We start from the raw sequence: 12,569 nt of genomic DNA on the forward strand, positions 1-12,569 counted from the left end.
GATAGAGGTCCATAAAATCGCAACTTGTGTGGAGAATGGGAATAAAGAAGTGTTATTTACTTCTTCACATAACACAAAAACCAGGAGTCACCCAATGAAATTAATAGGCAGCAGGCTTAAAGCAAACAAAAGGAAGTACTAATTCACACAACACACAGTCACCCTGTTGAATTTGTTGCCAGGGGATATTGTGAAGGCCAAAACTATAATGGAGTTCAAAAAAGAACTAGATAAGTTCAAGGAGGACAGGTCCATCAATGGCTACTCCATGATCTGGGTGTCCCCAGCCTCTGACTGGGAGTGGACTACAGGGGATGGGATCACTCGATGATTGCCTGTTCTGTTCATTTCCTCTGAATCACCTGGCACTGGCCACCATCAGAAAACAAGATACGGGGCTGGATATACCATTGGTCTGACCCAGTGTGGCCATTTTCATGAAAAGTAAATTAGTTTGCAAAGGAATAAGAATAATTTACACTAAAAAAAAATGTCCTCCCCAAATCCTTGCTCTTTGAATGTAAGCTGTAGATTTTATATATTTCTCCCTGTCTGATTACCATTTACAGTGACTGAGTCAAATTCATTCCATTTAATTTAAAAGAGTTATATCAGAGAATGAATTTGGTCCTGTAGGAATCATACCTTAAAGCGGGACTTTAAGGAATGTAGCAAGACTACCTAGCAGGTTGTCCTTGGCTTTACTGAAAGGCTGTCATAATTTTACCCTTAAGTGTGCGAGAAATTAATCTAAAACTTGGACCATTCAATGCATGTCCCAGCTAAATCCCATAGACAGACTACCATGTCAGGTTCTTCTGACTACAAGAATAAGATTGGCATTTCCAAGGCACAGGCCTTGGACCTCAAAAGGTTAGCCCACCATAATAGCTGAATCTAGGAACTATGAGCATCACCTTAGTGATCTTCTGTTTCTTAGCTGTCTCTATCGAGTATCAGGCCGAGGTTATCTGCCTGGAAGTGTTGTGTGTTGACATTAGGCTGGCCACAAGATTATTCTCTACTTTTCCATCCTGACTGATGGAAAAACATGTGCCAACAGAAGCGTAAGATGCCAACATTTATTTGGACTGTAAACTCTTCAGGGCACTGACTATCACTGAATTTTTACAGTGCCTAGCACAATGGGGTCCTGTTCTTGGTTGGCCCTGAAGCACTACTGCAATACAAATAATAAATAAAAACAACTGTATTTTCAGACAGACTGTAATTGACATTTACATATAATTTCCATAAAATCTAACCCTGCAAAATATGACTTTTCTAGAATTTGGATATTTACTGACAAAGCCCCACCAAAATCTGGACCTAGTAATGTCTACACACAGCTCTCTGTAAAACACATTCTTTAAATGGTAAGATTTTCTCAGTTCCTAAAAGTGGTTGCAAAATGGTGGTATAAAAATCCTTGTGGAAAATGCTGAAGGAACAGTTTGTTTACAAAAGGAAAAGAGAGTTGATGAGCGACTTAGAGTTTGCCAATGAAAATACAAATGTCCAATTCACCATTCAGGGTCAAGGATGTGGAAAATAAATATGAAAGAATTATCTTTAAATAGAGTTTATGGTATGAATCAAGCTGACAAAAGGCAAGAAATTCAAAGTTCAGGCTGATATTCCATCCTCAACTAACCCCAGTTTGAGTTTTTCAAACTTTGTAATAGCAACAAGGACAGATTTTAACCCTCACTCTTCTGTGTGTTAAAGAAAGATACTAAACACATTTATAGATTGCACAGTGGGATGAGTTGAGGACAGGGTGTCCACAATTTTCTTTTAAACAAACATAGTGAAGAAAGCCAGACTAAATGCTCCAAAAGTTTTCTTTGTCCACGGAAGGAATATATCATGGTCCTATCCAGCTTCCCCTCACTGTGCTAGCAGTGTATCTCATTTCTTCTTCTGAACAGTGCAGGTGAGAACTTAAGAATGGCCACATTGGGTCAGACCAATGGTCCATTTAGCCCAGTATCCTGTCTTACAACAGTGGCTAGTACCAGGTGCTTCAGAGGGAATGAACAAAACAGGGCAATTATTGAGTTATCCATCCCCTGTCGTTCACTCCCAGCTTCTGGCTATCAGAGGTTAATAGCCATTGCTGGACCTATCCTCCATTAACTTATCTCATTCTTTTTTTAATCCATTTATACTTTTGGCCTTCACAACATCCCCGGTAATGGGTTCCACAGGTTGCCTGTGAACTGTGTGAAATAGTACTTCCTTACATTTGTTTTAAATCTGCTGCCCATTAATTTCACTGACTGACCCTGGTTCTTGTGTTATGTGAAAGGGTAAAAAACACACATTCTTATTCACTGTCTCCAAGTAAGTTTGCCCTATATGCTTTCTTGACCTCTTTACTGAGAGTAGATGACAAGGGTGCCAGCTGTACTGGAGATTTTTATGATCTGGACATATCTCCTTTAGGAAATGGTCTGAAACTTCTGACTCATTTCAGACAGGCCTCTGGACAGCTGTTAGGTGGCCATCTTTATTAATCGCTCCTGACCTAGGGTGGATTTTAACTGTTACTTTAGAGGTGAAAGGCTCCCTATCCCATTACCTTTCCAGTCACCTTGCTCAGCCTTAATTTTTTATTTTCTAGCTCCTCTCAGGTAAAGCTAGATACTGAATTTTCTATACTATAATTTATTTTATCTTAAATCTTCTATACAAGGTTCTAAAATGTACATTTTAAAAGAACCTTAAGTTTTCTTCTATGCTACAAAATATTTGCTCAGTTAACACCACCTGCCCCCAAGTTGTGTTTTAACTAAAGAGCAGAAGAAGCGATTTTTTTTGGAAATTGGTAAAAATAGAAAATAGCCAGGATCTAAGACTGGACATCCTACCACTGCTTCTTAAAGAGTACAGTGGAATCTACAACTTGCCTAGAGAGTCAGGATTTTGAGTTTCTTATCTCATCCTGATAAGCTAAAATACCAACTGATACTCTGTTAGGACCATAAGCTCTATGGGGCAGGGACTCTTAGTAGAATGTTTATAGAGTGCCTAGTACATGGGGCCTGAAAGCTCTACCACAATACAAATAAAAATACTCACAACTGCATTTCAGTTTATTTCTTCTGCCGTTGGGGAAAGGGCACTGTCTTCCACATGTTTTTGACAATTAGATGCTTCAATGGAAAGCTAGAAAGTGTAAAATCTTATGACATAGTAATAGGAAGGACATTGGATGGTAATATCTGGACATGTGCCCAGCTTTACATATCTACAATGCTTTAATGCAGAGTACTTTAGTAACATTTCTTATTTGTAGAATGCATCCAATTACACTCAGTTAAAGAGGGTAATGTTTCCTAATTGTAATCTCTCCACAAACCATGCTCTTAGAAACCACTGAGATGAAAGGCTGAAGAATATAAAAGAATTACATTTAACTAGATGATTACATATTTTCCTACCAAAATAAGTTTCTTTTTAGAAGTTCTGAAAATGTTTGCAAAAGACCTGAATTGAGTTTTACAGATATTAAACCATTATGCAAACATCCTGGATTGAGACAGAATATATTTGAAAAGGATGGTAATATCTTACTCCCAAAAGAATAGGCTTTATATACAGCAGGGACAGATCACTTAGTCCAGAAGAATACCCTGTGTCTGGATCATAGCATTACAAAATTTTGGCCAGCCCCTGGGAGCAGCCAGAATTTTGTCCTATACTAAGGTGCTCTGCTGCTATGACTAGTCTTCTGCTTGTACCAGATATTGCGCCACCATGATTCACTTCAGTATCTTTCACAGCTAGGTTTTTAAAAGAAAAAACACACCAACAAAAAAATTTGGTGGGGATTTGGTGTGGGGGAACAATTAAGCAAACCTCAAGGCAGCTCATAATTCAAAGGCGGAGCAAGCTCATCAGGCCCAGATTAGACACAATATGTTAGGCTAGACAATTATGCAGCTTCATCTTTGTAAGGAATCTGGGAAAATGAGTGGAAAGGAAGATGATGTGCACATCAGGAGGAAGGATGAGGCAATAATAAAGTAGCTCAACACTAAGTTAAAGCTTGCAGAGAGAAAGCACAAAAACAAACGAACAGTGCAAGAATCATTCAGCATAATATGGATCTTGATCTGAATGTCGACACTTAGGCTGGTGTATATATTCTCACTGAAAAGCTTCTAAGATGGTCACAGCCTGATTTTTGAGGGTTACAGAAGAATGGAGTGGCCTGCTTGGGTCAAAGCTATTTCTAAGGAAACTGAGCATGTAGGGGCAGGTGGTGAACTAGAAGAGGAGAAGGATAATTTTATACAAAAATGAATAACTACATTTTAAAACTCAACTAAATGACAGCAAGCTGGAAAATGCACATTAGCTGGGCTAATGTCAAGCATGTCAAGCTGTAATGGCAAAATATCCCTCTAGAGGGAAAGCAGCACTATATTATGTTTAGACCTGAATTACATAAACATCAACCCTGACAGCAAAGTTATAAATGTCATATGCTCTTAGTTAATAGCAACAGATCTTCCCATGAAAATGTGCTTTAAGTAGATGGAAATCCAAATATTGTGGAAAAAAGCAAATGAATGATTACTACCCTTTTCAAAATTCAAATTCAATGTATTTGTTTAAAATGCTAAACGCAAACAGCTACATTCCCTTCATTGATGGGCAAGAAGAAAGGAGCTAGTTTATTGTGACTTTTTTTAAGAGCAGCATTTTAAAAAGAGAAAAGATATAAAAGAGGAGTGTCTAAACGACTGTGTTATGCCTCGCACCTTATGTCCAATAAAAGCTGTGAATTTGCGTTTTGTTTTGAGCTCCCTTTCTCCTACAGCACACCTGGGTTAATCAATCTACGTGAAGCTATAGGTAATGACAGGGGAGGTAATAAAATAGGCAAATAATGAACCAGCTGTCAAACCTACCCAGTTTGTACAGATCTGAACAGATTATCTGAATGCACCTGTTATGTTCAAGTACCTACTTTATGTTTAAACTTCACTTTAGGGATTCTTAAATTTCAGATGCAAATTAAATCTATTCAAGATTAGAGAAGCATTTCCACACTTGATTTCTTGAAATGACAAGTATTATTTTCCTGCATAACAGGAAGGGGAAACCCCCCCAATGTATCAGGTTAACTCTTCATTCATTTCTCAGTCACTGATTCAAAACAATTTCAGAACATTAAAGGGACAATAAGTACTTTTCATTTCCTTCTCACAAAAAAGGTACCTGTAACTTCATTTCTGTGAGATCAAAGATACAAAAGTATTAGGTGGGTTTTTTGTGTGTACATGGGTGGTAATATGTAGTGACTTTTATCTGATGGGATTAAAATATATAATGCAAATATATATAGCTAGTTATGGCCTTATAGGCAGAGTTGGAAGAACACAAGCCTGTCCTTACAGATTTTGTGTGCGCGCGTGCATGTGTATTACTGTAACTGCTCATGCAAATGATCAACTGAATGTTAAAGTGGCTATTTCCATTCATATAATGCACTCACTGCTCAGGAAAATGTAATATAAATACACACACACATATATACATGCAAATGTTAAGTGTATAATATGTATCATAGTATACATATATATACACATTACAAACATGTTAAAGAATAAAAAAAAAACATGAACAGAATTAAACTGAATGTTAAGGCTGAAATTCAGCCTAGTATTAAATGTAATGCTTGAGTATCACATAAGAGCACACAACTCTACTCAAACTTCAGATACAACAAACCATAGGCTCTGATTCAGGAAACCATCCTCATTCAATTGTTATTATTAATCATGTTTATTATAGCAGTGCCTAAGGGCCGACCAAGAGTGGGACCCCACTATCTGTGGTAGGCACTGTATAAACACAGAGCAATAGACAGTCCCTGCCTCGAAGAGCTAACAATCTAAACAGACAAGACAGTTAAACCTTTCTACCAGCCCATCCGTCTACTGATGACGGACTGAAGTTCTCAGGGTAAGTATATGGAGCAGGATACAGAGGTCCTTCATTAGCTTTGACATAAATGGGGTTCCTTGGTCTGTTAATATCTCCTTTGGTAGCCCCACTTGGGCAAAGATCCCCACCAGCTCTTTGGCTATCGTTTTAGAGGCCGTGTTCTGCAGGGGGACGGCTTCTGGGTAGTAAGTAGCATAGTCCAAAACAACAAATATATATTGGTGGCCTCAAGCCGTCTTCTCCAGGGGTCCCACCAGGTCCATGGCTATTCACTCAAAGGGGACCTCTATGATTGGAAGAGGTACTAAAGGTGCCCTCAAGTGGGGATGGGGACTGTGCAGCTGACACTCTGGGCAAGACGCACAGTACCTCCGCACTTCTTCATGTACTCTGGGCCAGAAGAACTGTCTTAGGACCCATGCCTGGGTTTTCTCTACCCCCAAATGTCCCCCCAAAAAATGACTATGGGCAAGGCTTAATATAGTGTTCTGGTGTTTTTGAGGTACTAGGATCTGCTGTACCTTCTGCCCCTGTACTGGTGCAACCTGGTATAAGAGATCCTTCTTCATTATGAAGTAGGGTCCTGGTCCCTGGGTTTTCCCTTCCACAGGGACCCCATCTATTTCCGTTACCTCCTTCCTAATTTTGTAATACCTTGGGTCATCAGCCTGCTCCTGTCCAAAATTTTCTCTCCTGGGGCTAATCTGCCTGAGATCTGGGGGGCCAGTCTCTGTCGCCTCTACTGGTTCAGAGGCATTAGGGTGGGGATCAGACTTTGGTGCTTCTCCCTCCTGGGCGGCCTCCTTTTCAGCAGCTCAGGTCCACCTACCTACCAGAGCAACCCTCTGGCTTTGGGTCAGTATTTGGGTTCCCAAGGCCTCAGCTGCCCTCCTTTCCCTTTTCGTCTTTCTATCCTGCCTGGGAGTGGAGAACAAATCTGAGGATATTTCAGAGAAGAGTGGGGGTTGACAGTCTACTGTGGATGTCTCACTAACTTCAGGGTTTCCCCCTTTCTCCAATCCCCCTACCGGGAATAAGTCTCCAAACCCTGGAAAGTCCCTCCCTCTGAGCACCGGGTATGGGAGTTTAGGGACTACACCTGCTACTACCTCAGTAGTGTTCCCATGGATTTCAATTTTTACCGAGATGGTGGGGTAATAACTAACTGTCCCATGCATGCATGTCACCGCTGTGCACTTTGCCTGCAGCAGCTGACTAAGCTTCCCTGAAATAAGCGTGATAGCACTCCCCAAATCAACCAGTGCTGTGGTTTTTGCCCCATTCAGTTTTAGTGGTCTGGTGTATATATGCGGGGTTAGTGCGACCTCCACCAGGTGAATTAGGGAGCATGGGTCTGCCCAGTTCCCCAGGTTACACTGCATAGGCTCCTTGGCATCGGGACACGGTGCAGCTATGTGTCCCCACTCCCAGCAGGCATAACATCAGTATGGGGCCTGAGGCATTCCCCGGTCTCTTGGTTTGGGCAGTCTAATGACACTATCCTCTTCCCCCTCAGTGCTCCTACTCTTTGTGGTCTCTGATGGGCCTTCAGTCTCTCTCTTTTTCCACATGACTTTCTCATACGCAAACTAGGAAAATATAACCTAAATGAACCTACTATAAGGTGGGTGCACAACTGGGTTGGAAAATTATACTCAGATAGTAATTATCAGTGGTTCACAACCTGGAGGGAAATATCCCTGAAAGACCCCCATTTAATCTGTCCTAGATCAAGTTATATAGAATATCTTCATAAATGATTTGGATAATGGCATGGAGAGTACACTTGTAAAAGTTTGGAGATGATACCAAGCTGGGAGGAGTTGCAAGCACTTTGGAGGACAGGATTAGAATTCAAAATGATCTTGAGAAACTGGAGAAATGGGGTCTGAATGAAATTCAACAAGGACAAATGCAAAGTACTACACATAGGAAGGAATAATCAACTGCACAAATACTAAATGAGAAATCACTGCCTAGGAAGGAGTACTGTAGAAAAAGATCTGGGGGTATAGTGATCACAAACTAAATAAGAACCAATAATGTAATACTGTTGCAAAAAACATGAACATCATTCTGGGATGTAGTAGCATGAAGGTAATAAGCAAGACTGAAAAAAATTGGGGTTGTTTAGTCTGGAGAAGAGAAGACTAAGGGGGGACATAAATCTTTAATTATGTAAAAGGTGTTATAAAGAGGAGGGTGATAAATTGTTCTCCTTATCTAGTGATGACAGGACAAAAAGCAATGGGCTTAAATTGTGGCAAGGGAGATTTAGATTAGACATTAGGAAAAACTTCCTAACCCCAAGGGTAGTTAAGCACTGGAACAAATTACCTAGGCAGGTTGTGGAATCTCCCTGTGTTGATATTCACACCTTTTTGTCAAGTGTTGGGAATGGGCCACTTCCACCTTAATTGAATTGGCCTCATTAGCACTGACCCCCCACTTGGTAAGGCAACTCCCATCTTTTCATGTGCTGTATATTTATACCTGCCTACTGAATTTTCCACTCCATGCATCTGATGAAGTGGGTTATAGCCCATGAAAGCTTGTGCCCAAATAAATTTGTTAGTCTCTAAGGTGCCACAAGGACTCCATATAAATATTATAAATCTGTCTCCCCACATCAGAAGCTTCATGGGCATGGCTCTTTGTGAGCAAGAGCTTTGCTAGCCCCCTTCTCCACTGATTTGGGTGAGGTGCTGCGTGGCAGCCACAGTCTAAGCACTGACTGCGGAGCCGGAGGACTGCAGTCGAGGCCTGTGATCCCTCACAGTATGCTATACACCTTGGGCTATGCTAACAATCCTGGTGTGATTCTAACAGTATGTTTTTTTCAGTTAATTGACGATATCACCTTTCAGAAACAGCAGCACAAATGAGATTGTAACTTAAAATTAATTAAATGCATATGAGTTACAACATTAAATCTCTTCAGAACTTCATATTATGGATCAAGGGAAAATAATTATCAAATTCAGCACCCTGCTTTCATCTATCATGGATATTTACCACATGAAGAAGCATGACACTTAATCTTATTAGCATTGAAAATGTGTCTTGAGCACATTAAATATTTTGCAATTCCCCTATCCCCTTTTTGCCCCCAGGAACAAAAGTAAATGAGCAGCAAGAAGGCAGCTGTAAAAAGAATATTAATGACATAAATATAAAGTGCTTAGCTTTGTTCTGGGGTTCATACCCGATGCATGACAGAGTCTATGACATGACTTGTCAGCCATGATGGGCATTTCTGCTGTACCTAAGTGGCATTAGTTCATCCATCTGAGCATTGCGTATAACAATTTGAATTCTAATTCTCCACATTAGAAGCTCTCAGAGAGGCTAGGAATAGGAGAGAAATCTAAATGTACAGAAGTGATTGTATGTCCTTTAACTGCAATCACTTCTATACAAAATACAGAAAAGCCTGGGCTTCATGGTGTCATAATATCAAGTATACATTTACAAAAAAGAGTGTTCTTTACTTCAAAATCACCATTAAAAGACCTCAATAGACAAAGAGGTGAAAAATACACCTACTAACCTTTCCCTAATATTTTTTTAAACGTTTCTTCCCTAACATCTTACGACAACAGGAAAAGCAAAGCAAAGAAACCAAAAAACAAAATGAAAACAAGCCGCCCCCCCATCCCAAACCAAAACCACAGAAACAAAAGCAAAACACCCAGAAAACAGATGGGACTTATTATCCAGGGGTGCTTTAGTACTGAAAATGCCATTTCCCAGGGCACCGTGTTTATTTTGTTGGAGTGATGTTTTCTTAATAGGAACTGTATCTAGTACAGAGTCTATCATGCTGGCTCTCAAAACCTGGAGTCACACAGAACTCAAGTAGATTTGATGATCTGGTGATGTTCTAATTGTGTTTTGTGGAGAATTTTAAACATAGCTATGATATCGCCAAAGAAGTCAACTAGCAAATCAGAACATTTCTTTGAACAATATTCAAAGTCAGATTGAAATGAAAAGAATTTTACTATTAAGCTTAGTCCTTATACAGACCCTCTGAACACAAACTCTGACTCATTTAAACAAAAAGAAAAAGATAATGCAAGGGTTATATGTTTCTACCACAGATACTTTACACTGGAGATGTGCCATGCTGGTTTAAAGAAGAAAAACTAAAATCTATATATAACACATCACCTGTAATACCACACAGGTGAACTACTGGCTCTACTTAAGTCCATGAGAGTTTCAATCCCATGTGTCCAAGTACAATCCTCTTGGCATCAGAACATTTAAATCAAATGAGAACTAGAAAAAACACAAGACAGATAAATAGACAGATCTTACAAGAGCTGGAGTTTTCCTTATTTATAACATTGCCATATATAACATACTGTAGTATGAACTTTCCACATATTCAAATTTTCACTTCATTCCTCTTCTAACGGGTGTCCACTTCATATATCAAAATAAATAAAGTAAATAATATTAATACTCTGAACTTACTGAACTGTTTTTACTACGGACATAAAGCCTGAAAGAAAAAAAAGATGAATAATGTAGCTGCGAATACAAACTTATCTTTGATGGTCCATGGGCTCTTATAACATATTTTGAAGGTAAATTAATACATCAGTGTAACTACATTATTACTACTTCTACAGAGGAAACAGATCTGGTGCAATGCCTTTTTTTCCATTATAATTATAACACACTTCATTTGTTTTTCACATAAATCAAGGAAGGACTTGTCCTCTTTCACAACATCTTTGAAACTAACTTTATGACACACACCTTTCGTCTGAGACCTGCAAACTGTTTTTCAGAGCACAGAATCCTTATCAATGAAAAGGCTATTCACAGTTGGGTTTCCAGAAAAAAATTATTCAGATTTAATCAATGAAGGTGACTCGCTGACTATGAAAACATGAGTGGTTACTATTCCAATATGGGATCTGTCCATCCTCCTATCACCTAAATGGTAAACAACCCTTGCATATAGTTTTTATGAAACTAACGATGTTACATACTGGAATATGAACTAATATATTTCATATACAAGGGGTATTATGAAATTTCATATCCATCTAGGACAACTTCTCATTTGACATTCTCCTTAAAACTCTAATGAGAATTTGAATCTCAAATTAAGAAAAAAATAGGATGTCTACATCACATGAAAAAATACTTAGAGCCAAATTCTGACCTGATTTGCAGTGTGCAATCCCATCAATCTCAATGAGATTGGGGGGCGGGGCATCAGTCAGCACAGACTTTGGTCCTTAGGATAAATCAGAATTTTGGCTTATTCCAGAGAAATATTAGGGAAATAACAACTAAGGGGGAAGAAAAGAAATATATACATAGAAAGGAGAGGTTACCTTGTACAGTTACTGGAGTTCTTTGAGACGTGTTCCCCCTATGGGCACTCCATGTCAGGATGTCTGGACATGTATGCACTATTGATTGGAAATTTTTGTCAACTGTGTCTGCATCCTGGATATATATGTGTTCCAACACAAGAGTATACTGGAGGAGTGGACCTGCCACCACTTCAGTTTCTTCTCAACCAAGTCCAACAAGAGACTTTGAGGCTGAGGGTGGGTAGTGGAGCCCCCACAGGGACACGAATCTTGAAGAATTCCAGAAACTGCGTAAGGCAAGTAACTACTCTTCCTCCTTTGAGCAGTGTCCCTTTGGTGCTCAGGAGCCTCCCAACCAGTACCTCGTCATGGAGGAGGAGGCTCAGGTAGTGGATTCAATACAGATCATGGAACAGCATCATCGAAAGCATCATCAGTTCCGGAAGCAGGCAGAAGAGAGTAGCGATGAGAAAATGTGCGTGATGAAGAGCAGGTGGCTGCCTTACAGATGTCTGAGATAGGTATATTTTTCAGGAGAGTCACAGATATAGATCAAGATCTAATGGAGTGACCAATTACCCTTGGATAAACCCCAGTTTCATAGAAGGACAGGATGCACCCGGAAACCCAAACAGACAGCTGTTGTGTGGATATTGTATGTCCTTTAATTCTTTGTGCAATTGAGATGAAGAGTTGAGGAGAAGCCCCAAAGTGTAGGTAAAAAGTGAGATTCTTTTTATGTGCATTGTATAGAGGCTTGGGGTGAAGCACCCATAAGTGAATCTCCTAATTAATGTGGAATTCTGAAGAAACTTTAGGCAGGAAGTGAGGGTGTGGTGTCACCTTATCTTATTAGGACGCTGCGTATGGTGGATCAGCCATCCAAGCTCCCCTACTCTCCTCGCCAAGGTGATGGCTACAAGGAATGAAGTAGCCAGGAAGGGAATGGAAACCCTTGATAGCTCATGTAACTGTCCATCACCATTGCCAATGGTTTGCTGTGAAATCAGGAGAGCATATCTAGTGGGATCCCACAGTGGTCAGACCAGGGTCTTGTACTATTCAATGTTTTCATTAATGACTAAGATAACAGAGTGGAGAGTATGCTTACAAAATTTGCTGGATGACCCTAAGCTGGAAGCGGTTGCAAATGCTTTGGAGGCCAGGATTAAAATTCAAAAAGACCTTGACAAATCAGAGAATTGGTCTAAATTCAACAAGATGAAATTCAATAAATACAAGCAAAGTACTTCACTTAGGAAGGAAAGA

General features: G+C 39.7%; 1 protein-coding gene across 6 annotated transcripts in view; it reads right to left on the bottom strand.

The window, feature by feature from the left end:
• The window catches only part of ATG7 (autophagy related 7), a 266,281-nt gene that overhangs the window by 3,278 nt on the left and 250,434 nt on the right, over positions 1 to 12,569 (bottom strand). For 5 of the 6 annotated variants that reach the window (XM_048856904.2, XM_048856905.2, XM_048856903.1 and 2 more), the window contains one exon: positions 3,079 to 3,171. The exons of the other annotated variant lie outside the window; for it this stretch is intronic. In XM_048856904.2, the coding sequence (XP_048712861.1) occupies positions 3,094 to 3,171 (78 nt within the window). In that variant the 3' untranslated portion in view covers positions 3,079 to 3,093. Of the gene's footprint in view, positions 1 to 3,078; positions 3,172 to 12,569 lie in introns of those variants that run through there. 6 annotated transcript variants of the gene reach the window in all.

Source organism: Caretta caretta, chromosome 7, assembly GCF_965140235.1.
Source record: "Caretta caretta isolate rCarCar2 chromosome 7, rCarCar1.hap1, whole genome shotgun sequence".
NCBI lineage: Eukaryota > Metazoa > Chordata > Testudines > Cheloniidae > Caretta > Caretta caretta.